The sequence below is a fragment of the Cololabis saira genome, chromosome 16 (genome assembly GCF_033807715.1).
Source record: "Cololabis saira isolate AMF1-May2022 chromosome 16, fColSai1.1, whole genome shotgun sequence".
NCBI classification, from domain to species: domain Eukaryota; kingdom Metazoa; phylum Chordata; class Actinopteri; order Beloniformes; family Belonidae; genus Cololabis; species Cololabis saira.
Genome location: NC_084602.1, coordinates 30,081,998 through 30,109,462, shown reverse-complemented (window position 1 = coordinate 30,109,462; position 27,465 = coordinate 30,081,998). Strand labels below are relative to the sequence as shown.

Here is a 27,465-nt window from a genome sequence, read left to right as displayed (position 1 = left end):
GGTGTTTCTGCATGTCTAATAGCGTTAGAGAAGAATCTGCTGCATTCTTCTTGGTCATTTCTGTTTTTCTTTAAGGTCTGACATGCCCCCCCCCCTTTTTTCTCCAATGTTGGATGTTTTCAATTATTCTTTTTCCAGACAACTTTAATTATCCACATAAAGTAACACGGCCAGCCAGTTAAAGTGCTTTACTAGCCTTACTTTTAGTCTCAGAGAACATGCTCAGCTCACCATAATGATACTCTCTAAACGGTTGGACTGGCTTTGTTGACTTAAATGTTTTTGCATTCGGTCCCCCGCAGGTTATTTTTAAAATACAAGCTGTACAAATCCACCCCGGAAACACACTTCCCAGCGACTACATCATCACAACGCATGTGTAAATGTTACACTGGAGTAGGGCTGGGCGATATATCGAGATTTTAATATATATCGATATATTTTCAAACACGATATGGTACGAGACAATATCGTTTATATCGATTTAAAAAAAAAAATTTTTTTTTTTTTTTGATTTTGATATAGCTTATTTGGTGACAAATTGACTTGAATGTTTTATTTGAGATTTGCACAAATGTTTTGTTATTTGCACAACTGTCAACCTCAGTGGAAAAGTCTGCCTGTTACTGTCTACATTGTATTAATTGCACAGTGTATTTTAATTTAATTGTTATGCAGGAAAGGGATATTTGTTTTATTTTATTCAAGAAGCATTTTTATTCTCTATATGCAGGCAGTTTATTTTTATTTCATTTGTTTTATACATTTTGATATTGTGCAGACCTCTGTTAATAAAGGAACCTGTGTGACATTTGGCACGAGGCTTTGTATTAAAACTGACTGTTTTTTTAAGGGTTTGCCTAAGAAAAAAAATGAAGCTAACAGAGATGCTATGCTATAATGCTTTGGGGGAAACCCCAATTATGACACAGAAAAAATATCGAGATATATATCGAGTATCGCCATTCAGCTAGAAAATATTGAGATATGACTTTTGGTCCATATCGCCCAGCCCTACACTGGAGTTGCAGCGTTTTTGCTTGGTGGGCGCGACCAGTAAATAAAGACAGTAGTTCTTCTCATTAATGGGTGTGACTGTAACATTAATACAATAAGAGGACAGGAAGCATCTCTGTTTTAAGCCATCTTGAAACATGACATATTATTCATAATTAATTGCATAATACTAATAGCATTATTATTTCAAAATGTGATATAAATGTAAATTAACCTGCTCAGACCGAATAAAAATCACACAGTCTGTTATAGATTTACTGAGGTTTTCTTCAGTTACTGACTGGAAACACAGTAAATGAAAATGCATTGAGTAAAGACAGTATGAAGAAGTGCATGCTGAGTTCAGAACAATCTTGGGATTATGTATAAAAGAGGGCAAAAGAGTCAGCTCTTGTCAGTATCAGTTATCAGCTTCCTCCCACACAGATACAGGCAGGTGTCTGTTTGTGCACTGACAGTTTATGTGGTGGACCGAATCTAGGCGACATATCTCCGCAGTGAGAGGATAAGTGGGTGTAGTGCTGAAAGAGTGGCCTGTGGTTGAGCTGACGGGAGTTCCAACAACAAGCTTCTTCAGAGCTCTGTGATCTCATCACAGGCACTTTGAATCTCGTAGGATTGAGGAAAACAAGCCTGCACTATTCCCTTGCAGTCACCCACCTCTGCTCACTTACACAGATGGTGAATGTTAATGTGACTCAACAGGGACGAACCCACTGAAATGTGGCGCATGCGAGGGACCTGTTAGGGCCACCTGATTACCAGCATCAGTTAAGAGGTTTAACACACAAATATCCTTCCGGCCGAACACGTAGGATGATAAATGAGAAAACAGAAGCATCTATCACTCATTAAGCAGTGTAGTGAGTGCATTTCCTAGAATAAAAGCATGACTGAACGTGGCTAAAATGTGAATATTTACCATCTTATAGTACCATATTAATATAATTATTATGTCATCAGACCTGCTTTTTCTTTACGAGGTCCGTCCATTCTGAATCAGACAGCTGCCTTTAAAATAAATATAAAATACAGTGAAGCATGTATGTATTTTGCCTTGCAGATATTACACAGCAGGCATGTTTTATTGAATTTTCCATTGAGTTCATGAACTTTCACTTTCACAAGCCTTTAAGACATTTTTAATGACTCACTGCTATGGGCTGTTTCTTTAACATATTCACCCAACTTCATACAGTAATGTGAGCATAACAATCATTACCTCTTCTTTATAGTTTTATGGCACTTGAGCGATACTTAACAATGTAATTGTGTAAAAGTGTAGTGTAATTTACTGTTCTTTTGTTTACAACGTGAAGGTTCATCTCTTCGATTAAGCATGGAACTCTGTCAACCGACTGCAGCGATGCAAGCGCATCCATGTCCAGTCGTGAAGTATACACACCTCCACGAAAACTGAAATATACTGCACTGCCAGAAACGTAAAGCAGGTACGACGCCAGTGAGGATGTTTTTTCAAAGCTATAAAGTTTTCTTTTTGGGTTTAAAGTTTGACATGCTTTGTTGTTCTCATCTTCTGCAATAGCACCTGGTAGCGATAACTCCCCCACCGACCAACTGTTCTTCCTAATACACACTCTCTCAGCATCTGTGTATCTGACACATGGATGCACCAGCGTGCATTTTTACAGATTTTCTGAATTTATACAACATTTGGATTTTTTTGTGAATTTTTTCTTCCTGTTTATGAAAGCAGTAAAGTGCAACTCATCACGAGCAGACCATGTCCTGATACTGTTACTAAAACAGTTACTAGTATTTCCTAATATTCTTATATATATACAGTATACTTTCAATTAAATATTGTTTGTTTTGGGGTGAACATGGTTTAAATCGGTTATTTCTTTAACCTTTATTTATCCAGCTAAATCAATTGAGAACCAACTCTCATGTACAATGACAACATGGCCAAGAGGGAGGGCAAAGAAACAAAAAGGTTGACATTCACGAAAAAATTATACTTCACAAGTTTGTGCACTGATATGTACTATATATAAAAATCTACATATTTAAAACCGGGTGCAACGAGTAGCAAAAAAACATTTTCGCCAAATTTTTAAAAGATGAAACTAGTTAGAAGAAACTCAATTTTAATGTATTTTGCAAGTGATTCCAGTCCCTTGGAGAAGAAAACTGACCAATAACAGCACGTGCCTTGCTGGACGAGTATGTTAATAAGGCCACTGGAAGTACGTGTGTGACTGCTGTTGTGAATATTATGCAATGAGTGGAGGTAACAGTGGTCTTTTGCCTGTCAAAGTTTGTGTAAATGAACAAAAACCAGTGTTTATCCACCAGGATGAAGAGAAGCCCCATTAACCAGCGAACACAGACTCCAGTGGTGGGAGCTGCAGGACGCTCCAGCAGCAAATGGAATGGCAGTATGATTAATGACATCCAGTTGATGGAGGAGAGTTTTAGAGGCTGATCTGTAGATTGCAGCACTGTAGTATTGGAAAGACTGTCATTTTAACCAGAGGCTGTTAAGATAAGGCTTACATTAAATCAAAAACCTTTGTTTTAATTTCCTTACAAACTGCTTTGATAGGGGTCACTGTTACCGGAAGTAATAGTTATTACATTTTAGTACTGAATACTGCATCTCTGATGTTTACAGAGAAAAAAGTCATCAAGGTTTCAGAATGAGGCATTTTAAAAACACAATTTTTAAAATGCAATAGGTTCAGTCGGGCTTTGCAATAATGTGTACGTTTCTTTTTGTGTAGGTCATTTGTGCAATAATCTGGACATTTGTGCAATAGGTTCAGTCGGGCTTTGCAATAATGTGTAGGTTCTCTTGCGTAGGTCATTTGTGCAATAATGTGGACATCTGTGCAATAAGTTCAGTCATTTTTTTCTTCTACTCAGGGGTATTGTGTAGTGGGTTTTCTGGGAACTGGGAGTGGGAACTGATGTGGGTTAACTATAGTGAGGTTTGATTGTATCTGTGGGTAATGACTTCGGGGTTGTGTTTCTATGTTTGTTGGAGTGTGATTGTCGCCTGTGCCTCTCGTGTCCAAGACAAATTTCTCCTAAGGGAGACAATAAAGATTTATCTTATCTTTATCTTATCTTAATTTCAAGACATTTTTTATTAGATTATAGTAATGTAAATGCTTATTTTATATACTGAGACAGTTCAGCTGCAAACTGCAGGTCAATGCAAGCAGGCATAAAGCGGGCTATTGGTTAATAAAGAGTGGAAGAGAAAATCATCCGACCCTCATCATCGTGCAGTTACTGGGGACTCAAAGTAAACACACAGCCCACTTCTTCTCAACACGGAGCGGCTGCATCCCATCAATACTCCTGCTGGAGTGGGGGCGGAGAGAGTGCAAGTGCTGGCATCAGAGGGCGACGCACACAGCCAGAGAGAACAGATCAGGAATAGATAATAGCTTTTATGACATCAAGCTCTCCTTCAGAGTAGCAACAAGGCACCGCACGCCATGAATCAAAAACTGAGCCACTCAAACGGAAAGCAATTAGCCCCCCGCGTGAAAAGTGGACTGCAGTCACACAGCCTCCCTCAGACGTGCTCAATGAATCAAAGACGAAAGCTGAAGATGCTTTGCAGAGGCATGTTCAGAGAGGAAATCGATGGAAGAAAACACGACGTCGCTCTGGTGACCTCTTCACCACAGGAGAATGATCATTTATAATCTTCATCTCCAAGCTGCCAGGTCAAATGGAAATACATGATTTATGTTAAAGGAGTTCTGCTTTTTCTCTAAATGAATAACAAATAGGGGCTTTGACACTATTGGGACCAGCTTTTGCAGGATATTGTCCAGTGACAGATATGTTTCAAGCACTAAAATGACCCTGCTGGTCTTCTTCTCCTGTTGTTTTTTGGTTTGTTTGGTTTTGCTCTGTACATGCTGGATCTTGGGTTGCGTCTGTGCCAGCTTGCAGCCTGTCAGGAGGTATCAGTGTGCCGTCTTGGCCGCGGTGGCGTGACTAAGCTGGGCTCAGGGCCCTCTGGGGTTTTGCGCGGCGCTCTTCCCGCTGAGTGGTGACACATGTGTTGTGACAGGGCAGCTGCATTATGGACTAGCCGGGGAACGGCTTGTTGTCGCTGTGGGGTTAACAAGCCCGAGCTCTGTGGGCATGTCACCGCCGATGATTCCTAGGGTGGATACGCCACATTAAAGGTAGACAAGGGCAGCGGTATGTGCTTTTTTAGTGTAAAAGAAGCAAAAAAACACACATCGCATGATGGCACCGTCTCAGTCTTTTCTTTTAGCTCCAGAAGAAGAGAGGGATTTTCAAGTTTTCCTTTTTCCAAGGAAAGGAATTTGAAATTCTCCACAATCGCACATATGTGAGCACTTATCGTACGAGATAAACTACTTTTTCATTCAGGAATGCGAGGCAGTTTGAGCCAGTGTTTGTACATGTTGTATTAATTCCATCTTGTGTAAATAAATGAATGTTTCTGTGAAGGCCCTAAACTCTTTTTCAGAGCAACCACAGCATTTTTAGGCGTAGGATTTCACATCATACATGCTGCAGCACTTTCTTCAATGTAGGCAGAAAAAAGGGAGGAAAAAAGAAAAGTCTCTTCACACCTTCCTCTATTTTTAAATTTGTGCAGAAACAAACGTGTGTTCACCTTTCCTCTTAAGTTGTTCACAAGAGCTGCGTGTCATTCTGGAGCACAAAAGGCGCATTCATGATGGGGAAGCAGTGCCTGAAAGGGGGGAAAAAAAAAAAAAAAGAAGAACTCCGGGGCTACACCCTGCGGTTTCGACACACATACTGTAAACACACACCGACCGAGGCAGCTCAACTTGTGTTGGCTGAGACCTTTAACACAAAACAGAGCAGAGATGAGGCCAGCTGACAATCATCCTGATGAAATACCTTTAGCACGTCTTCAATTTGCACCGCACTCAATATTAGCCACAACACCTGCACCTTTGTTTCTATTTTCCTGTAAATTCCAGCCCATTACAGGTTTGAGCGTGAGGCACACACTTCAAATGCAGTTTAATTTTATGCTTGGCACCGCATCTGCAGAGAGGCAAGCCTTTAGAAACGCACTGAATTTCCTCTTGCGTACACTTCATGTCTGCTGAGAGCCGTGTTTTGAAACGCTGCTCCAGATGTGAGTCTCTGCCAAGAGAGATGAATGGCTGGGGGGCGGGCTACGCCGCTACGGGCTACCTACAGGTTCACATCCTTAATGAGCACGAGAGTCTGCCGAGAGCCAGATATGATTGATAACACTGGAGGAGGAAAAACATAGCAAGGGTTTTTGACAAAGATGAAGGGGTGGAGAGCTGTGGCTGGGCATCAACAACAAGGAATCTGGCACTGGACTCGCCTGAGCGACATGCCAGAAAGCTGTCCACCGTCCAAGCAAAGCCATAACGTTTCCTCTTGTAACAGCCCCTACTTCTCTGGCCTGTGACTTCAGTCTGAGCTGGATGTTCCTCCCCGTGGCGCGCCTCGCCATATTCCACATAACACATTCTTCTTCAATCCAAGGAAAACAGAAAAGGTGAAATTCTTGGCGAGTATCTCCGGATGTTGCTGGCAGTGAGCGTTGGCGAGACATCCAAAACATATAACCAGTCCGCCGCACTCAAAGCCTTTATTTAATGAGAATAACAGACACTTAAACAGAGAAACTAAAGGAAGTTGGTCTTTATTATTTGTTATTGTTGCAGTTACGCTATCAAACCTACTGCACATGATTTTAAGAGTGCACAGAGTCCAGCTTGGTGGAAGTGGAGGCTTGTGACACTAAGACCAAGAAAGTGGAGAAATGACATCAAGGAGACAACAGCAACTCAAAAAATTCAGTGAAAACTGTCTTAACCCCCTTCTGCTCAGAAAGCAGCTGTAATACAGGCAACTTCAGGATTCGCAGCCAGGAGCAGTCACACGAAATAATGAAGTGAGGCTGGACGGATGCCAGGAGGGCGGTTGGTTATGTCAGCCTGCATCACGGTGGGAGCTGGGTCTCTGTCATGTCACCTCGCTGAGCCATTAACCGGCCTGACTCTCATTAATCCTGCGGTAGCAGATCTCACCAGTCTGCTGGAGCTGCATCTCATCCTGGGTTACAGCCACCACTTAGTACATTCATTTGCACACACAAATAAACAGAATGTATTACACGGAATGTGCAAATTAGAGTAATATTGCACCTACTTTGGATTTTCAAGTTGTTGTTTCAATTTGAAATTGTTTGAAATGACTATACTCTTAAAGTCTGTTTTAGTTTATCCTTAAAAAAACAACACTGAGAAGTGTAGGTGAGAAAAAAACTGTTTACATTTTATAGAAGAAGGTTTTTATTATTAATATTATTTAATATCATTACAGACAGGGGCCCAGAGCGGTTGTGAGTGGGGACTGACCTGACTGGAGCGGTCCGGACCTCGTCCTCGGATCCACGCTGGCTCTGTGGAGACGGCTGAAGTCCAAGGTGCGTGGAGGGAAAAAATGCAGAAAAAAACAACCCCCCACAAAAAAAAAAAAACTAGTGAATGGAAACTGCCTCCGGTGGCTCGGTCTTATTCTAATTTTAGAGCGCGAGCAGACACGCAGACCTCACGCGCCGCTCCAACACGAGCTGCGTAATTATTTCTTAATTAGACGCTTGTCAACATCTCTCTGGTCGACGGCGCTGCGGAGCATCTCCAGCACAAAGGTGGGAGAAGACAGCTGCCTGTCTCCTGCAGCGGACAGGTGGACAGGTGCTGGACAGCTGGACAGCTGGACAGGTGGACAGGTGGAGGTGAACCTCGGTGCTCCGGGTCGTAGTTCCGGCACCAAGCGGGTCTCTGCGCGTCTCTCTCTCTGCGCGTCTGCACAGTCTCGGGCAACTGACGGTTAATTTCAATGTGCAGCGGAGAAAACAACAGCAGCGTCTCGACTCCCTCCCTTCCAGTTAAGTACAGCCGAGCAGTTCAGGGGACGCTCGGTTTTCTCAGCACTCTGTCCACTCTGCTATTTACGGAAGAGTTTTAGGGCCAGGAAGGAGAAAAATAAAAATAATAATAGATTTTTTTTTTCATTAGCCTATGCACTTCAAGAAAAAAGTCGAAATGTCGAGAAAAAAGTTGAAATGTCGAGATTAATGTTGAAGTACAATTTCGAGAAAAAAGTCGAAATGTCGAGAAAAAAGTCGAAATGTCGAGAAAAAAGTTGAAATGTCGAGATTAATGTTGAAGTACAATTTCGAGAAAAAAGTCGAAATGTTGAGAAAAAAGTCGAAATGTTTAGAAAAGTCGAAATGTCTAGAAAAAAGTCAAAATTTCGTGAATAAAGTCGAAATGTTGAGAAAAAAGTTGAGATTAATGTTGAAGTACAATTTCGAGGAAAAAGTCGAAATGACGAGAAAAAAGTCGAAATGTTGAGAAAAAAGTCGAAATTTCGTGAATAAAGTCGAAACGTTGAGAAAAAAGTCGAGATTAATGTTGAAGTATAATTTCGAGAAAAAAGTCGAAATGTTGAGAAAAAAAGTCAAAATTTCATGAATAAAGTCGAAATGTTGAGAAAAAAGTCGAAATGTTGAGAAAAAAGTTGAAATTTCGTGAATAAAGTCGAAATGTTGAGAAAAAAGTCGAAATGTCAAGAATATTGTTGAAGTATAATTTCGAGAAAATAGTCGAAATGTCGAAAAAAAAGTCGAAATGTTGAGAAAAAAGGCAAAATTTCGACTTTATTCACGAAATTTCGGCTTTTTTCTCGAAATTGTATTTAAAAAATCTCGACATTTCGACTTTTTTCTCGACATTTCTTCTTTTTTCTCGAAGTGCACAATAAAAAAAAATCTTCCACTCTCAAATGTTTTTTTCTCTAGCCTGGCCCTAATACTCTTCCGTAGATATTGCCTGCAATAGTAGAGTTATTTCCTGGAGGCATTGCCCCTCCGCTTTTAAAAGTATAGTAACCAGCTAATAACAATGATTAGCCTGTTATTAGTTGTGTTTTTTTTTACACTGAAAATTAAACAACAAAAGTAAAAAAAAAGGCTGTGTCATAATTACACTTTCCCATAAAGTTGGAATAATTGTGTTTTCACAAACAATCTTCTTTTTATTTACAACTATATCATGTAAAGAGGTTAAAAAACGTTTTATTCTAACTTTATTAGCAACAGTGTGCAGTGGCCTTGCTAAAATAAAGAAATGTCATGTCAGAAGAATAAAATAACTTGTTTTTTTCCTCTTATTTCAACTTTTAAGGCGGTGCCAGCTGGCTTCACTACCATGCACTGATGTGTTTTATAGCCCCATTCACACAGGCAGTGTGCTCTGTGGTGGGTTTTAGCACACATCATTGTGGTGTGAAACTGTTACACAACTCTGGATATAGTAAGAGCTGGGCTAAATGGTTGCTGTGTGTAATCCACAAATGAGTGATAGAGGCGTCAGGATGCCTCCAAACACATGGAGTTAAGGTTTAGTGTCCATGCATAGTCATACAGCTCAGGTGAGAAAAAGAAGGAAGCTCAATTGCATCTTTATAGCAAAATCTCTGTGTGCATGTGGCTTATAGTAACTGTGACATTGACATTGATAGACTCACATGGTGTTATAGCTATAGATAAACTCAGCCTAGCTTATCCGAACTTTAGTTCTACAAAGTAGTTAACACGTCTTTCTAAATTTCCTCCTCATCTATGCAGTGTATTCCTTTCTACAGTCACACAGGAGTGTAGCTAAAGTACGCCTTTATGATGGCTCATCCAGACTATAAACCTTAAAATAAAAGGATGTCCCAACAATTTTTCTATGCAAAGTGCTACCCCTGGTAGCAGCTTTTGAACGTAATATTTTTGACAGTATCACTTTATTTATTAACCCAATAGTCATGACTGCATTATCAGAAACATTTTAATATTTACAGAGCCTGAAATGGCGATTTAAAACACTAAAATATGTAACGACATCATCATAAGAGCAAAATAATCTGAAAACTTTTCAAAACTATTTTGAAAGCTCTACATTGATTCATCATTTATCAGCAATTTTATGCTACTGTAATTGTTTGTCTCTTTCTTAAATTATTGCTTAATTTACCCATTATATTGATGTAAAAAATTACATTTTAATCTGTAAAATGTCTTGTTGAGCCAAGAAATGTCTTGTGTTTGACATTTCTGCATCTAAAATGCTGACGCAAAATTAAATAATTAAAAAATATTACACTTCTAAGTCTTTTTATTAATTGCATATGTGTTTCTTGAGTCTACGTCAGTATGTCAGTAATCAACTATCCTGTTTTTATTTACTAAACCTCCTACTCCCTCATAACACAGACAAGTTTATGAAGTCTTGCGGTCTCCAGTGTTCTTAACTAGTAAGTGTATAATTTCCAACAGCACCTGAATGCACTCTGACACTTTTTCGAGAGGTTGTGTTGGAGATCTGCTCTGCAGGGATGTGACCGACAAAGAGGGGAGGGAGCAAGCCCCTCTCATCTGTTATGCATTTCCCCCTTGATTCAGCAGCAGCGGCAGCAGCCAGTGAATCTCATTTTCCAGCACTTCTCCTTCTAAAGCCCTTTGTTCTGCGTTCAACTGAGGAATGTGCAGGAGGGGGGGAAAGAAACCAACATTAATTGTAAAAACCTTAAATCTCTGATCTTGCTATCACTCTCTTTACCCTTTTTTTTCTCCTCCTATTTTGAAACTACTGGCTGCTGAGATCACACTAAAGCAGGAATGCCAGAGCAATCAGATGACAAAATCCCCTTTAAATGGAAAAATGCCTAGTGACACATTAAAACCCACTGAGGACGAAATATTGCTCTAAAAGATTGCATTTAGACCTAAGTAAAGCGGCTGTAATGTATCAGACAGACTTACACCTGATGGTATGTTTTGACCCCCCGCTCATCCTTTTTCGATACCCACTTTATTGAGTTTACAGTCACGGGGGGGGAGTAACATGTCCCAGCTGTCTTCAGGTGAGAGGCAGGTACAACCCCGACGGACCGTCAGTATGCATTTCCATTTCTGTTATTTTCATACTTCATGCAGTAGAAGGATTTTTAGACATACAACATATAGTTGGGGGCAGTGGTCTCTGCCAGAGGGCTGGAATGTTTTCAGTGAAATGAACACAGGTGTAAAATTTAACCATGTGAGCTGCAAGCAACCCCCTTTCTGACAGCAACAACAAAAACACTGTGCTAAATTAATTCTAGCGGTTTGTAAATTAACTGGGAAACATTAAAAGTTTGTAAAGTTACTAAAAGTTCGAACGGTGTAAAATGAGAAGTAAACTGCAGTGGTTGCGCCACCTGTTGGTTGTTTTGTGGAAATGCAAAATGAGTCAAACAAATTAAAAAACAAAATTCTATTTCCTCACTCAAAAGGAAATGATGGCGCGCACACACACACACACACACACACACACACACACACACACACACACACACACACACACACACACACACACACACACACACACAAACGGCCCCAACACAGGTCTTTTTTTTTCCTCATTTTCTTATTTTTAAACAACAATACCATCACATAGAAATTCTCCCATAATCAGTTTGAAAGATCTTTTACAAATGAAACTCAGCCTGAAGTACAGAAGTAAAAGTACATTTACAAGTACATTAAGACACCGTGACACAAGGTTGTTGAGTGAAGATTAGTAAGGCACCGATGCCGTCTGTGGCAAAGGTCGTTTCCAAAACGAAAGAAAAATCACAGATTCAGACCAGCTTTAAAAGCCAACGGAGCTCAGAAAACTTCAACTTAAAAAACTTTAAGATACTGAATGCATAAGCAATGATACTGCAACGCATTAACAAATTATTTCAAAAACCAAATTAGTGGAAGACACCGTGTGAAAGATTAGGAAAACATTCAATAAGCCTGCTCAAAAGTGTAACATTTGAGTTTGTTTGGGGCACAATTCAGTGTTTAACTATTTTTATTACGTTTTCAGCATCAAACACCTATAAAGAAGAAAAAAAACTTAAAAAGGAAGTTTCATCCAACACTCAGGGACTTGTACTCATTTTACACCCAATCGAAAGCTTCTTTGAATCGTGATTGTAAATGGAAATAGTGGGTGGAGCCTGTTATAGACCACCAATCGGAGCAGACTGGGTTTAAAACTAGACTTTTTGAGGGGCAAAAAGCACCTTGCTTGCTGTTCAATATGAATTTTTACAAGTTTCCTTTTTTTATATTCACATTTTTTATGAACACAAATTCCAAAATGACTTTTGAGCAACCCTGATCTGCAGCAGTGGTTTCATTAAACACCGAATACAGTTTGTGAATTTTCATGTATTTCATGTATTTGAGTTCTGGTGGGTGGAGCCTATTACAGATAACCAATCAGATCGTCCTCCTCGAGCAGCTGAACGAGGTTTGAGTCCAGGCCTGTGGCCCTTTGGTTGATACATCAAGGTTTTCTGTGCTGTTTTTTGGTTCCCAACTGAACTACGTAGATTTCAAAAAGTTGCAGGGGGATGTCAGGAAAAAAGCTGCTGTGCTTTTATTATTTATCTGTTGATATCTGTTAAATGTTACAATAAAAATTCCAGAGGGATACAATAAAAAAGTTCCCTATTCAACCCTGTCTTTACGTCTCAGTCTACAGCAGCCAGTTTTAGTGGGTGGAGTCAATCAATCCAATCAGAGGATCTATTAGTCAATTTGTACTGATGCATTTCAAACATTTCAAAAGTGGGGCTTTTTATTATGCAACGTTTTTGGCCTATCTTTTGCTTATGTCTTTGGTAGTGCCATCAACCACCCCCCCCCAAAAAACCCACCAAAAAACCAGGACATTCCAAAAACATATTGTTTGATTTATTAAAGCCAAAATGGCATAAATTCTTTCACACGGTGTGTTTCACTGTTGTGCTGTAAAGGCTGTGCTTCTGTTTCACACCGTTAGAAAGCGTCAAAGCTGAAAAAGCTGGACACGCCGGTTGGGCGGGAGCATGAGCTCTGCTGGTCTCCATCACGTCCGTCCCGGAGCGTAAATATGACCCGAGCCATGAGACACACACTGAATCGATAGAAAGAAGCTGTCCAGACTAGTATTGCTCACAGAGAGGATAAATATTTGACAAACTAATATCTGTATCGATGCAATTTCTTTCATTCATTGTTGATACAAAAATAGATAGGAAACATTTACTAATACAAAGTATATGCCAGATAATCAAGAAGTGTGTTATTTTGTTCTAATTAAAACCAGCAGCTGTCACACTCACGCACACTCACACACGCTTAGTAAACACTGCACAAAGGTAGCTTTCACCACAACCACAGGCACGGTTAAAGAGTATCTGTATTTTGACTCATCTGTAAATGAAAAGAAGTGTGAAAGTGGCTAAAGTTAAAAGTGCAGCCCATTCGCCTGTAAACATTCTGCAAGTTCGATGAGGCGCACTGCGGCTGCTGCTTTATGAAATCATTTCGCCGCTCAAAGTCGGAATTTCCTCCAGTGAGGCTGGAGCGGTGCTGTGCTGTGTGTACTTTCCATAATTATGGAAGCAGGTCTGTGTGCTCTCGGCGTGTCTGTTTTTGAACTAAAGTAAATGCATGAACTGACTGAAACTGTAAGGCAAAGGCTCGCGAGTGCAGCCGGAGCTCTCAGATAGCACCAGAGCAGGTAAGAGGGCCAGGCTGGGATATAAACTGGGATTTAATGCGTTATTTCATTTGAGGACAAAAGAGAGGTCGGCAGTTTGTTTTTAAAATCCTTTTTGACATTGTGTGTGTCTTTAAAATGGGACTCCAGCACTTCACTTCTCTATATTTAACGCGTCCGTCGACGTGTCTCGAATTTGTAATTTATTTCAAAAATGTCTGACAATTCTGCACGCAGCTTATGTCTTGTGCAAAGCCAGTTTCATCTCCAGATCAGCACTGACACTTCCACTGTCAGAGGTGTCAGGTGACTGACAAACGTGTCTAAAAATATGTAGTTGCTTTGTTTGCCGAGACGGAGCCTCAAACTGTGGTTTCACCGCGGCAGTGTCGACTGGGAGGAGAACTCGCTAAAGTGATGGAATTAGTGCTCGGCTTCTCAAATCAGTCCTTTGTTTTCAGGCGTGCTTCGACCTCACTCCTCACTCCAGCTCTGCACGGCACGGAATGAAACGGATATTTGCACAAAACCTGGAACAGGCATGCTGTGATGTGGGGATATAAACTCTGTTATAATAAGACTGAAAACCTGTACAAAAACCACATCTACTTTAGAAAAACTAAAACCGACACATTTCCTGCGTGGACAAAGAGGCGTTTTCTGTGTTTATAGCCTAAAAACATCGACCAGACGATCGGGTTGCGTGAACAGGGATGACAGTTTAGTGTAGTCGGCTCACTGGATCAAACGGCAGACATCTGAACTCTGATAATGGCACACATTTGCCATGGCTTTGTTTTGATAATATATCGCAAAGTCACAACGTTTATTTCCCACCAGATTTGCATTAAAGTCTTTGCCAAGATGTCGTATTCATGGTGGGAGAATCTGCAGAAAGTCTCAGCGAGGTTTACTTCTGCATTGAACAGTTCTTCACCCAATTGACCCTTTGTCAAGCCCCGCCCCCGTTGCTAGGTTGGACAAAACTGTCTTCTCCCGTCCACTTCCATTGTAAAAACGGGCTTTTACACCCCTTTATTTCTAATTAATGTAAAGAAAATCAACAGACACAGATTTAAATTAAAGCTGCAAACAGTGATGAACGGGCCCTCGCACCCTTGTGCACGTTCAGGTGTGCTGCAGTAGAAGCGCTTGTATGACTTGCATGTATATTATTCAGGCCTGGACATTTAGCGGATGACACCACCCACGACTCTCTATATCAAACCATTCAAAAGTTATGGCAGAAAGTAGGAACTATCAGATATTGACCAATCAGAAGAAGGGGGGGCGCGCTTTTTGGCATCTATCGTCGCCACAGTGACGCTTTTTACTGGGAAAAGTAATGCGCATCGTCGCAGGATCGAGACGCACATTTTGATGTATAACACACCTGGGTGCACGTTACGGTTCGGGCGAAGAAGCGGCCGAAGAAATGGCATAAATTGCGCCAAAATTACATGATTAATTCAAAATGGCCGACTTCCTGTTCAGTTTCGGCCATGGCGCCAAGAGACTTTTCTTTAAGTTGTGACATGATACAGGTGTGTACCGATTTTCGTGCATGTACGTCAAACCGTATTGTGGGGCTTGAGGCACAAAGTTTTCTAGGGGGCGCTGTTGAGCCATTAGGCCACGCCCATTAATGCAAACCATTAAATATCACATTTTTCGCCAGGCCTTTCGGAAAAAAAAACCGAGATACTTTGATTAGTTTAGCTGATGGAAGTGTTGGACTGCGAGTGCGGCCGTCCACATAGCTTTATCCAAAGCAGACAATTTCAGTAATTTACCGTTGGTTTTGGGATGAAATGTATTCCTGTGACTCTGTCTGGGTAGCGGGTGTCACTTTTACCAGTGCCCCGAGCACACCGCTTAACCATTTTAAGATAAATAAATAAAAGGCTTTCGCGGTTGTAGCTAAAGGTTGTAGCCTGCTGCGGGGCCGACTTTGTTTTGGCGGGACGGATCAGATTTCTGCCAGTTTGACGATAAAAAATACGCTGCGCCCTCATTACACTGTGTGCAGTGTGTTCTGAAGTGTTCCTTTTAACTAAAACAAAGTTTTTAAAATATAATCCAGTGATTTAAATTTCGATACAAGGCAATTAAAAACTACGCTTTTTCCACTGATGTGAACGAGAGAGACGGCTGTTTTGTCCAACCAGATATTCTGACCTAGATGTAGCAACAGAGCAGATTTTTCTGATTGCTCCGTCAGGGACCATTAAGAAGTCTGATAAAGGGTCAATTATCAAAGATTCAGTAGTTGTTTGGTTTAATATGACATTTGAAATGGAGGAGTTTCACTTCCACGACACCCAAAAGCATTGTCAAACATGTTGCTATAGGAATAAACATGACTTTTGGAAATGTTTGGTTTGTTTTCATATGTGATGGCCGAGGGCCACCAAGGAACATTTTACTGGAGCTCCTTGGAAAGGTCCCGGGTACGAGCTCCTGGAACTAAAGGCTTTTTATATTTGTAATATACAATATAGCAGTAAGCCAACATGGCCTCATAAACTCGCTGATTCAGTTCATACTGTATCTTTTTGGGGAGGAAAAACAAGTGGTTACACAAACTAAAAGTAGCTTGTAATGTTAGAAGAGAAAAATGTTTGTCTCTTGAAGGCTTAAAAAAGGAAATAAGTTGACATCTCACAAATGTATATTCTTTATAGTAAAAGCAACGATTGAAAATGTATTGTAATAAGGTTACTATGGACACTGACATTTCACTGTCAATTAGAACATATGTTTTGGATCAACTCCCGATTAGATGACATGTCCAACATTCTCTGCCCAGCTTAATTTAAAACATTTATAGAGAACTCGTGATGTCTGCTGTTTGATCCCAACGTTTGCAACATGTCGGCTTTACCCGCCACCCAGACCCAGATGCTGTGACGGAGAAGAGCAGGTGTCAACCACATAAAGCGAAACGTCATCACAGAGCAGACATGACACTTGTTAGCCGTCCAACTAATCAGTGGCTGTTGGGGATTTTCCAACAGCGTCATCCCCTGATGAGCTGATGAGTGACACACAATGGTCCAGGCAGTCCTCCTGTCTTCATCATGACCCCGGTTCCCCGGGCGACCGTTGCGTTTCTCTTTCCTCGCTCTCTACATCTTATATGAACCTCCTCGGTGCTCCTCCGTCGCTGTTAGGACTCCAGCAGGCTGTGCCAGTGGCAGACCTGCTGTCCCTTCGACTCTTTCATCTGAGTCCAGTGGGCGAGCTCCTCCTCTCCAGAGCTGTTGAGGCCCAGAGAAATCCAGCCAATCATCTCCTTGCGCTTCATGCTGCGCTTGTTGTAGACGGAGAGGATGAGCGTGACGTCGGAGAGCTGGAAGAGCGCTACCTGGAAGATAAACGTCTCTTTGTAGGTCGGGTTGGGCTGACCTCGGCAGATGGACGTCTTGCACTTGGACATCTCGTGGCCCATGGAGTTCAGCAGGGTCAGCTTAACATAGGTATCTGGACCAAGTTACAAGAGAAATCATGTTTTAAACATATGTTAAGACATTAAGGTGTGTTCTTGTTTATGAATTTAGGTACTAAACTTGAGCAGTGGAGGCTTTAGGGCAAAATCCTCATAGTGCATCTTTCCAGAGTGCTTTTAAAATTTAAGCATCGTGAGCTGCTGCAGCTGTGTTTCCTCTGCGGTAAAGTGTGACCCATTTTCCCCACAAAGCGTTTGCTCCTGAAAAATGTCACTGCAGCTAAAGTGTGAGACTATGACCACAGAAGATGCGGTTTTTCTCCAGATCAAACAAAAAGTGTAGCTGCGAGTGTTCATGATAACGGAGAGCAGGAACTCAAAGGACTTCAGTGTTGTTGCTATGCAACTGCTGTACGTCTAAGCCGAAGTAGGGGATGATGTTGTAGATATAATAGGATTTGTTTCAAGTTAGTGGTATATTTTATTTCCTAGTGCAGTCGGAAGGCGAGAAACCTATTTTTCTGAGACAGGGGCTAAAATGAATGGCTTCATCAGGAGATTCTTCAGGGAGTTTCTATTATTTTCCCTGACTTTGACATAGTGTCCTGACTTGTGCAAAGTCTTTCAGAGCCCAGGGCAGTGTCCAAAATGTAAGTCACAGCTTTTGTAGGCTACGCAGGTCTGCTGCAAGCTCTGGTTTCATGAGATCAAACAGAGAATCGCACATTCGTAGCGGCTCTTAAGTATTTAAGGATTCAGATTTTGTGAGCTACTGACATCCCTTCATAGCTGCAAACTGATTTGCCCTTTATTTTAAAGGAAATCATTACATTTTCCCACAAAACATAATTTCATTTTTTTTTCTCCATTAAGCCTTGAAGAGGAAAGAGCGAAAGTAAAAATGCTGCCATTATCAAGCAATTTCATCATTCACCATTTCCTTATTCACTCCTAATTTCCACGCAGAAATCGCGGCGTAAACTGGAGCCGTAAATCCAGCTGAAAGGAAAAGAGGCAAGACTGGCAGTCACAATGGCTCTCTGAAAGCGTTCCGTCCCTCGTCTGCAACCACACTCCATAATAATGTTGCGTATTATGTTCCTGTCTAAGAGGGAGTCTAAAGAATGAATTGCAGAGGCTTTCATGCTGTCGAGTGCCAGCTGCTTTCCAACGCCTAGCCCGCCGCCTCGAATCACATATTCAGTTGCTCTCTTTGACATAGAGGCAGAGGGGAAAAAAATAGCCTTGATTTCTTTTTTGACTCCTGCTGAATGGGCTCTGCAGAGCTGTGGATGCCTTAAGTGGTCAGTTGCGGTGATGCAAGGCTCTTTGGCTTTGTTGCCGAATGAGGAGGCAGAGGCTGATGATTGACTTTACTTGTCAGCTTGCTACTGTTTCCAAATGATAGAAAAAGGAGCTTTGAAAGTGCTCCGCATCTTGCTTTTTCCACTTTTGCGAGACACACAAAGTCAATCAAGGCCTTTGTGAGGATTTTGCACAAAGGCTTTTTTCAGCGTAACCAGATGTGACTATTTCCTAAGTACAGTTTGAAGACTATCTGGAAAACCCATTCAGAAATGCACAAACAACAACAAAATCTGACAGCTAGTTATTAGTTAGATGTTTTGCGAATACAAGAAGCATGGCAGTAAAAATGGGAGGACAGTGAGAGTGCCTTACACAATCTTTCTGTTTCATGTGCTGGAAGCAGAGCTGGAAATGTGAAATTATTCTCAAAGCATGCTGAAGTGTAAGCCGGCAGTGAGTGACAGACGAGCACCTTCAAGCTGGCCAACGGCCACAACGGCAACCGTAGCGATTTAGCGTGAAAAAATGTTCAACATGAAAGACTTCAAAGCACCACAGACAAACAAAACAGGTTAGGGAGGAAAGGTAACAGGGTCTCATGCATGACAAGCCATAAACGCTCAAAAATGCAGCAAAGCGGTTTACAACAAGCAAACATCTTCATGGATGAGTCTTGTTCAGAATCAAATTATGTATTGCAATCATGCTGTCGTCACTTTCACGCTTTTATCTGCTCCAAATTGATTAGAAAATATATAAATACATAAAATATTGTTAAAATGTACCTAGGAAGACAACTATAGAATTGTAAAGGCTGAAAATGGCAAGAAGCCACCTGCCAGATATCATGATGGTCAGCAATCCTGACAAATTTGCTGATTTAGACACAATAATCTCTTTTTAATCATTTCTATTTTCATTTCTTCATGTATGTATGTATTTATTTATTTGTTTAATCCTAGTCCTTATTGTTATATGATTAAATGACAGGAATATAGTAAGAATAATAATGATAATAATACATTCCTATTTCCGAAGCACTTTCATACATAAAGATTTTGCACAAAGTGCTTTACATATTTAAAAAAATACAAGGAAAAAAAAAAAACTAAACTTTTGGCAATAGAAATTTGAATTTAGGAGGAGTTAAGAGATACAGTATAAGCGTTTCCAATGACTATGTTGGAAGAGCTAAAATCACTGGTTTCTACGGTCTCGGCTATTCTCTGCAGATGCATTCAAACACTGAATTCTTGTTATTTTTTGGTTTAATATTTAAGATAGCGATTTCAGGACTACCTCCCAGAGCTTCTGGTATGTTTATCGATGCTACAAGATTCTTTTTAAGACGTTCAGAAAATGTATAATTTGGATTAAATTTAGAATTTTTCTCTGAAATTTTAAGTCTGAGGTTGGCATCAATCCATCTTTGGTTTTACACTAGCATGGCTTTACTCAGGACGTTTACATGCACTAACAGAAAGTCGAATTGTTGTCTTTATTCGACCGATATCAAATTTTAAAAACGATGTATATAACTTAGCCAGACCGAACTGAAGCTCTTGAGATCGAGTTTTTAGAGCCAAAAAATGCGGTCCTAATCGAGTTATTCCGGCATGTATAAACGAACCCACGCCTAGCCGAGCTACTGACCGCCCCGGGACTCCCCCTTCCGGGAAGTGACGACACCCCGGGGGCGGGAATAATAACAGTCACGGCAACACAGTAACAGAAGAAGAGTTTTTGCGTGCATCTTACCTGCAACATGATCAGGCTTACAATGTACAAAATTTACAGAGCTGCTGCATTGTTAGCACCCATTCTTTCGCATGTTGTTGTCCTCCTTTACGCTTGGAATAATGCCAACGATAAAGTGTGTGTGGCGCCACCTAGTGTCGCGGAACCGAACGCACCTCACTCAATAATCGATTGTCTTCTCGCACAAGTTTACTTGGATTTCTCCGAACCTCCAGTTTAATCCTGAGCTAGATTGTTGCCAATAGCTTGATTTAGATGTGCACGTAACCGCACTGTCGCATGTAAGCTTGGAATAAAATATTTTTTACCTCTTCTTATGAAATGATTGTAAATGAAAAGAGGAATAAAACTAGAACAGTGTCTGAAAACAAACCTTTCAAACCGTTCGGGCAACAGTGTGGATGGATCAACATTTGTTGGGAAGCTTTTACTGCACTTGCAATAAAAGTGAGCCGTTATCATCATCTCCAGTAACATCATTACAATTGCAGAGAGAAACTGTTCTGTCAGCGTTTATCATCCCAAACAATAGTAATAGTGAGCGGCCACATACATTTAACAAGGTTTGTACATTGCAGAAAGAAAAAATAAAACAAAATAATGATCAAAAAGCAGACTAATGAAAATAGGCATTTAGGTTTTACTGATAGTAATCAATCATATTTATTTATCCTGTTAAATAGGTTAATATTAGGCTTTATAGCAAATATCCCCTGAAACTAGCCAGTGACTTACGATATGAACAGAATGAGATTTTTTTTATTTTATTTAATATTTTTTATGTAACTATCCTCAACTATCAATTTCTGGAGAAAATTCACATTAAACCTATAAAAGTCAGAAGAAGTGGTGCTGGGACTTTTGTGTGTGTGTGCGTGTTTTCTGTTGTTTTTTAATACTACATTTAACATGGAAGAGGCTTCAAAATAAATATATTTTTTTTTTAGGGTAAAAGTTCCTTAAATGTATATTTATTACTATTGTGTATTTATTTCCCTAGGATTAATAAGGTATTTTTGAATTGAACTGCATCCATGAAGATGTATCAAAGTTCACCACCAACAGCATCTCACGTTGGAGCAGGAGCAGAGACTCACCTCTGATAATATAAACCTGTCCACCTATCAAGTGCTTTAGACAACAGAACAGTCCGTCTGACAACAAGGGTTGGACAGCAGTAAGAAAAACAAGGGACTAAGATGTCAAAAAGGTAGTAGAGAGAGAGAGAATTTCCGGTGCAGACGAACCAGAGATGTGAGGAAAGTGAAACAGGGTCAGAAGAACAACATAACACAGTTCAACGAGTGGTGGGCTTTGTTTCAACTTGCTGCTTGGATCCCTGGAAGCTAGCAAGGAAAAAAAAAACAGGGATCAACCCTGAAGAAGACTGAGAAGCAGCTAGTGCAGCTGAGATAGAACACACTCTCTCAAATGTGGAGAAGTTACAAGCTGTGCATGGTTGGAATATTCACAAATATACAGACCATTTTTTATTAACCCTTGTACTGTCTTTGGATCAAAATGACCTAATTCTCCTGTTCCTTCTTTCCTCCTGCTCTCTCCTTCCTTCTCCCTTCCTCTTTTCTCCCTTCCTTCCTTCCTTCTTTCCTTCCTTCTTTCCTCCCTTCCCTCCCTCCCTCCCTCCCTCCCTCCCTCCCTCCCTTCCTTCCTTCCTTCCTTCCTTCCTTCCTTCCTTCCTTCCTCCCTCCCTCCCTCCCTCCCTCCCTCCCTCCCTCCCTCCCTCCCTCCCTCCCTCCCTTCCTTCCTTCCTTCCTTCCTTCCTTCCTTCCTTCCTTCCTTCCTTCCTTCCTTCCTTCCTTCCTTCCTTCCTTCCTTCCTTCCTTCCTCCCTCCCTCCCTCCCTTCCTTCCTTCTTTCCTCCCTTCTTTCTTCCCTTCCTTCCTTCTTTCCTTCCTTCCTTCCTCCCTCCCTTCCTTCGTTCTTTCCTTCATTCCTTATTTTCTCCCTTCCTTCCTTCCTTCCTTCCTTCCTTCCTTCCTTCCTTCCTTCCTTCCTTCCTTCCTTATTTTCTCCCTTCCTTCTTTCCTTCATTCCTTATTTTCTCCCTTCCTTCCTTCCTTCCTTCCTTCCTTCCTTCCTTCCTTCCTTCCTTCCTTCCTTCCTTCCTTCCTTCCTTCCTTCCTTCCTTCCTTCCTTCCTTCCTTCCTTATTTTCTCCCTTCCTTCTTTCCTTCATTCCTTATTTTCTCCCTTCCTTCCTTCCTTCCTTCCTTCCTTCCTTCCTTCCTTCCTTCCTTCCTTCCTTCCTTCCTTCCTTCCTTCCTTCCTTCCTTCCTTCCTTCCTTCCTTCCTTCCTTCCTTCCTTCCTTCCTTCCTTCCTTCCTTTCTCCCTTCTTTTCTCCCTTCCTTCCCTTTTTTCTTTCTTCCTTCCTTTCTTCTTCCCTCCCTTCCTCCTTCCTTGACCCGAAGACAGCACAAGGGTTAAACCTACAAACAAATTAGTTAGAACTCATGTATTTATAATAATAAATTATTGGATCATATTTGCATTGATACCTATGCAGAATCAACTTGTCCTTTTCTGGCTCTTGGGGAAAAACAACCATAAAGCCGTTACTAAATGACACAAAAATATCTTTTAGGATACTTACTGGGTGGCTTGTTGGCAGCCAGGTTTTTGAAATGGATGCCTTTGATTACTTCCACAGAAAGACGACCGGTTGTGGCGTTGTACACGAGGCCCACAAGGATCTCTGGTGCTGAGGTCTGACTGACAGACTGGAATGAAGAGGCGCTTTCACTGCATGTCATATCTGAGAGGCTGACCTGGGATTCACCACCCTGGAAATGATCGAGCAGATGTTCAGAAAACTCGAGTAAGGTTTCCCTTATTCCTCGTTTGTGATCAAATATTTATCATCATTGGCTCCTATGACTGACTGAGTTTATAAATCCTTTCATAGCCTTTGACAAACCGATAATGTAGATGATGTGCTTCTCATTTCCTCCTGCTGAGTGTTGAATTTAACCTAGATTTTTGTTAAATAACTTCCAGCTTAGTAGGCCAGAAGCATGTAAGCAAAAAGCCAGAAAGAACTACTTTTAGCCTCGGTTTAACCTGAGTTCAAATTTTCAAACTGTGTTTAGGTGGAAACATTCAGACCCATCATGTCCCATTTCTAACAAATGTCTGTGGAGCAGGATCTCAGCTTTAATTTAGGATTATTCACTGTAAATGCTTTAAAGAGCTTTCACATGTAGAGCATTCTTTAAGAGTGGCTCAAAAGTGACTGAACAATTGACTCAAAAACCTTTTCATGGACAGGTGTGAGCTTTTCCTTTTCATCTTTTCATGCAAAGCATCTAAAAGGTCTGGAGGTCCCAAAGTGATTTCCATTTGGAAGCTGCTGCTGTGAGCACGCTCTCAATATCAGTGAAACTAGTCATCCTTTACAGTTCAAAAAATCTCCATCTGAGACATCAAAAAAATCCCCATCATCCAGCCGAGTGAAGAACATCATCCTTGAGGTCGTCGTATCAGTATCGGAGTCTAACATAAAGAGAGGACTTCATGAGAGAAAAATAAGGACAACACCTTTTGCAACACAAGGTGAAAAAGTTTATCAAAGATTCTCTAAATAGAGTCAACTACTTTTAAACTAAAGCACAATAAGATGATACATAAAATATGAATAATATTGAAGGTTCTTGTTGGTGCCATTTTCTGTTCAATAATTTATGATCATATTTAGTTATTATTTTTTGGATATATTTAGTATTTCTTTATTATAGAATATCTATGATTTCATTATAATTGCATTGTTATTTCCTTTTAGTTTTATCTGCATTCAGTTTACTGCTTGGAATATGTTAAAATGAATAGCCAATAGGAACTGAGGCTGAGCCATGAAAAACGGCTGTGTGTTTGTCTAATTGAGAGATCTTTATTAAAGACGGGGCGAACACACTGTTTTCTACCGTCGTTAAAACTTTAACACGTGTAGACTCGTTTATTCCGTCTGACTGAGTGGTTATTTGCATGGATCTCAAGGAAGAAATGGTAAAGAATCAAAATACGACATTTAGCCACTACAGTTCTCATGATCATCTGCAAAACTCATAGAGACAGAAGACGGAAGCACTCGGACGATTTCTGACGCGTATAGAGATAAACTTCTCATATTCATACAAGCTGATGCAGAAAAGCTGTCTGGTTCCCTATTTGTATGTGTGTATATATATAAACAGTAAAATCACAAAGACTCACAAACAAACAGCTATTACAAGCTATTACAAAGGAAATGGCCATTCTTGGGTTTTATTAACTGGTAACAGACTTCAGGTGAGTGATTCTCTGCTTAAAAATGAGATTAATTCTAACCCATTGAGAATGGGAACTCTGAATAATCAAGACGTTACATTTCTAAACCTTGCATTGAATTTATCCTGAGATGTCCACAAATTAAAGCTGAGTCCACTCTTTAAGTCATGTGACAAAATACACCCCTTTTTTAAGTCTCAAAGTTACTGCTTCCTGACAAATTAAGACGTTAAAGTGCTAATGGCTCCCGGTTGCTTCAAATGTGCCTGTTTGGGCCCCATTTCCACTTTGTATTATGTTATATTCAATCAAATTAGCCAATATTTTAAGTAAACAGAAAACAAATAACTTGTTTATCCTGGTTAACATGTACATCTAAGATATACAGGACTGTCTCCGAAAATTTGAATATTGTGATAAAGTTCTTTATTTTCTGTAATGCAATTAAAAAAACAAAAATGTTATACATTCTGGATTCATTACAAATCAACTGAAATATTGCAAGCCTTTTATTATTTTAATATGGCTGATAATGGCTTACAGTTTAAGATTAAGATTCCCAGAATATTCTAATTTTTTGAAATAGGATATTTGAGTTTTCTTAAACTGTAAGCCATGATCAGCAATATTAAAATAATAAAAGGCTTGCAATATTTCAGTTGATTTGTAATGAATCCAGAATGTATGACATTTCTGTTTTTGTAATTGCATTACAGAAAATCACAATATTCTAATTTTCTGAGACAGTCCTGTTTAAGTCTAAAATGCAAGTTGGCTCATCTCAAACGAACACCATATTGTCTAAAGTGCTGCAAAACAACCTCATTCTGCAAATGTTATCCTATCAGATGAAAGATCAAGCAACAAAGACGAGCAATTAGAGAGGTGCTTGAAAGCCAGCGCCCGCTTTGATCCTCCTTACCGGGAGAGCACAGCACGGGTCTAATATGACCGGCACAGACATTTTGCCCTGAAGGTTGAGCTTGGTGAGGTAAAACACTTTCTCTCCGAACACCTTCTCCTTCTTCATGCGTCGCATGCTGTACAGGCGGAATCGGATGGCGTAGTTGCTGATCATCTCCGACTCTACGTGGCTGAAGCGAAAGGTCTCTGTGAAGATGGGGCACGGGCCTCGCTGGATCCCCGTTTTCCCCCTCTGCTTCTTGATGGGCAGCAGCACCAGGTGGACCTGCCAAGAGAAGTTCCCGGTGCGTTTGACGGAGGGGAGGTCGGTCACGGCCATGATGGTGGCCGCCAGCTGCTGCTGCTCCGAGTCGTAGTCAAACACAACGTCCAGCGTGCCGAATTTTGAGACGGGATCTGGATCGTAGCCTTTAGGGAGCAGTGCAGATGATCCACGGGCCGACATTTCCTGTTCAAAGAACAATGAAAACATCTATACACATATTATATATATACGGTACTGTCAGAGGTGTCAAAAGTATTCACATTCATTACTCAGGTAGAAGTATAGATACTAGAGTTTAAAAATACTCCTGTAGAAGTTGAAGTATCAACTCAAGTTTTTTACTCAAGTAAAAGTATAAAAGTACTGGTTTCAAAACTACTTAAAGTATAAAAGTAAAAGTAATGTAAGGGGGAAAAAAGCCATGAAGGACAAAAGCCATTGAAAATGAATGCATCTTAGTATAATGCAAATATATTAAAGAACCATATATGTGTACTATTGAGCATTAACATGTGTTTCAGAGAGCAGGAGATATGATGACTAATTCCTATAAGTATTGTAATGGTGCAAAAAGTCAAACTTCAGAGGCATGTTATCATTTATCCTAACCTTTATTGGAATGTACATCCAAGTTTAGTTGCAGGAATCTGAGGGAACGGATGTAAGAACAAAACTGGACAAGAACATCTGAAACAACCACAACCAAATTCACTCTATCCGGATGGAGCAATTTAACTGGATAGTTTTTTTTTAAAGGCCGAAATGAAATAGAGTAACGAGGCTGTTTTTAAAATGTAAGGAGTAAAAAGTACAGATAATTGCGTGAAAATGTAAGGAGTAAAAGTAAAAAGTCGTCTGAAAAATAATTACTCCAGTGAAGTATAGATAACCAAAATTTCTACTTAAAGAGCATATTGCAGGTTAGAATTTTTTCAAAAATTATACCTGACCTTATGTGAAAATGACTATGTGAGAAGTTAATGTAGGATTTAATATGTTTTACAAGACATAAGGGCACGTATTCAGAGGAAAAAGTGGCTGATTTTAGCCAAGCTCCTACAAACGCTTTTTTTTTTCGAACACTGCGTCATATGACGCAGCACGCAGCGTTCAGTGCGTCGCCGCGTAACCTACGCCGTAGGGTCTGCGTTGGTGTAACGCGGACCCATAAATCAGCCTTTTAAAAAGCGAGTTTCAGCTGTCAATCAAAAGAACGTGGGGGGCCTAACGGGTTCGTAATTATAAGGCTGTGGCCTGTCATATTGGTGTGAATACACATTCACAACCTCTTCAGTGTCACAACTAACATTAAGATCCACTATTTTTCCTATTGTTGAATTCACCGCGCTCCCTCCCGCCACGTCACTTCCGGTTCAGCTTTTTCAGATGCGGAAGTAAAATACTCTCACAAAAACAACTCCGGAGGTCACTGTAGTATATATTTATGCGTATTTCAATGACAATTCAGTTCCTACATTATTTTCCTACACATTGATTCACAGGGGTCTCCAACCTGCAATATGCTCTTTAAGTAAGGTAACAAAGTATTTGTACTTCGTTACTTGACACCTCTGTATACTGTATATATACTGTTACAAGTATCTCAGTGTTTTAATTGATGATCGGCTCTCTTTAAAACCCCACATAGTAAACCGGAAAAAAACATTAAGGTTGAAACTGGGATTCTTCTCTCGTCACAGAACTTGTTTTTCTTTTGCTGCCAGGAAAAAGTTGGTTTCCGCGACTTTTCTCCCTATGCTTGATTATGGCGACCTTTTATATATGAATACCTCAGCGAATCGTTTGCAGTCTCTGGATTCAGTGTACCATGGTGCCTTAAGGTCCATCACTGGT

The 27,465-nt window shown here is 40.4% G+C and overlaps 2 protein-coding genes across 4 annotated transcripts in view; both read right to left on the bottom strand.

The window, feature by feature from the left end:
- The window catches only part of LOC133462369 (SERTA domain-containing protein 4-like), a 37,644-nt gene extending 20,581 nt beyond the window's left edge, over nucleotides 1–17,063 (bottom strand). The window contains exon 1 of one of the 2 annotated variants that reach the window (XM_061743587.1): nucleotides 17,037–17,063. The gene's annotated coding sequence lies outside the window, so the exon portion shown is untranslated. Of the gene's footprint in view, nucleotides 1–7,409; nucleotides 7,890–17,036 lie in introns of those variants that run through there. The other variant, XM_061743586.1, reaches the window with a different exon arrangement.
- Nucleotides 15,043–27,465, bottom strand: part of LOC133462368 (synaptotagmin-14-like) — a 51,989-nt gene continuing 39,566 nt past the window's right edge. Inside the window, exons 6-9 of one of the 2 annotated variants that reach the window (XM_061743584.1) lie at nucleotides 25,345–25,794; nucleotides 22,753–22,942; nucleotides 21,240–21,296; nucleotides 15,043–17,111 (exon numbers count right to left, since the gene is read on the bottom strand). In XM_061743584.1, coding sequence (XP_061599568.1) covers nucleotides 16,798–17,111; nucleotides 21,240–21,296; nucleotides 22,753–22,942; nucleotides 25,345–25,794 — 1,011 coding nt within the window. In that variant the 3' untranslated portion in view covers nucleotides 15,043–16,797. The remainder of the gene's footprint in view (nucleotides 17,112–21,239; nucleotides 21,297–22,752; nucleotides 22,943–25,344; nucleotides 25,795–27,465) is intronic. The other variant, XM_061743585.1, reaches the window with a different exon arrangement.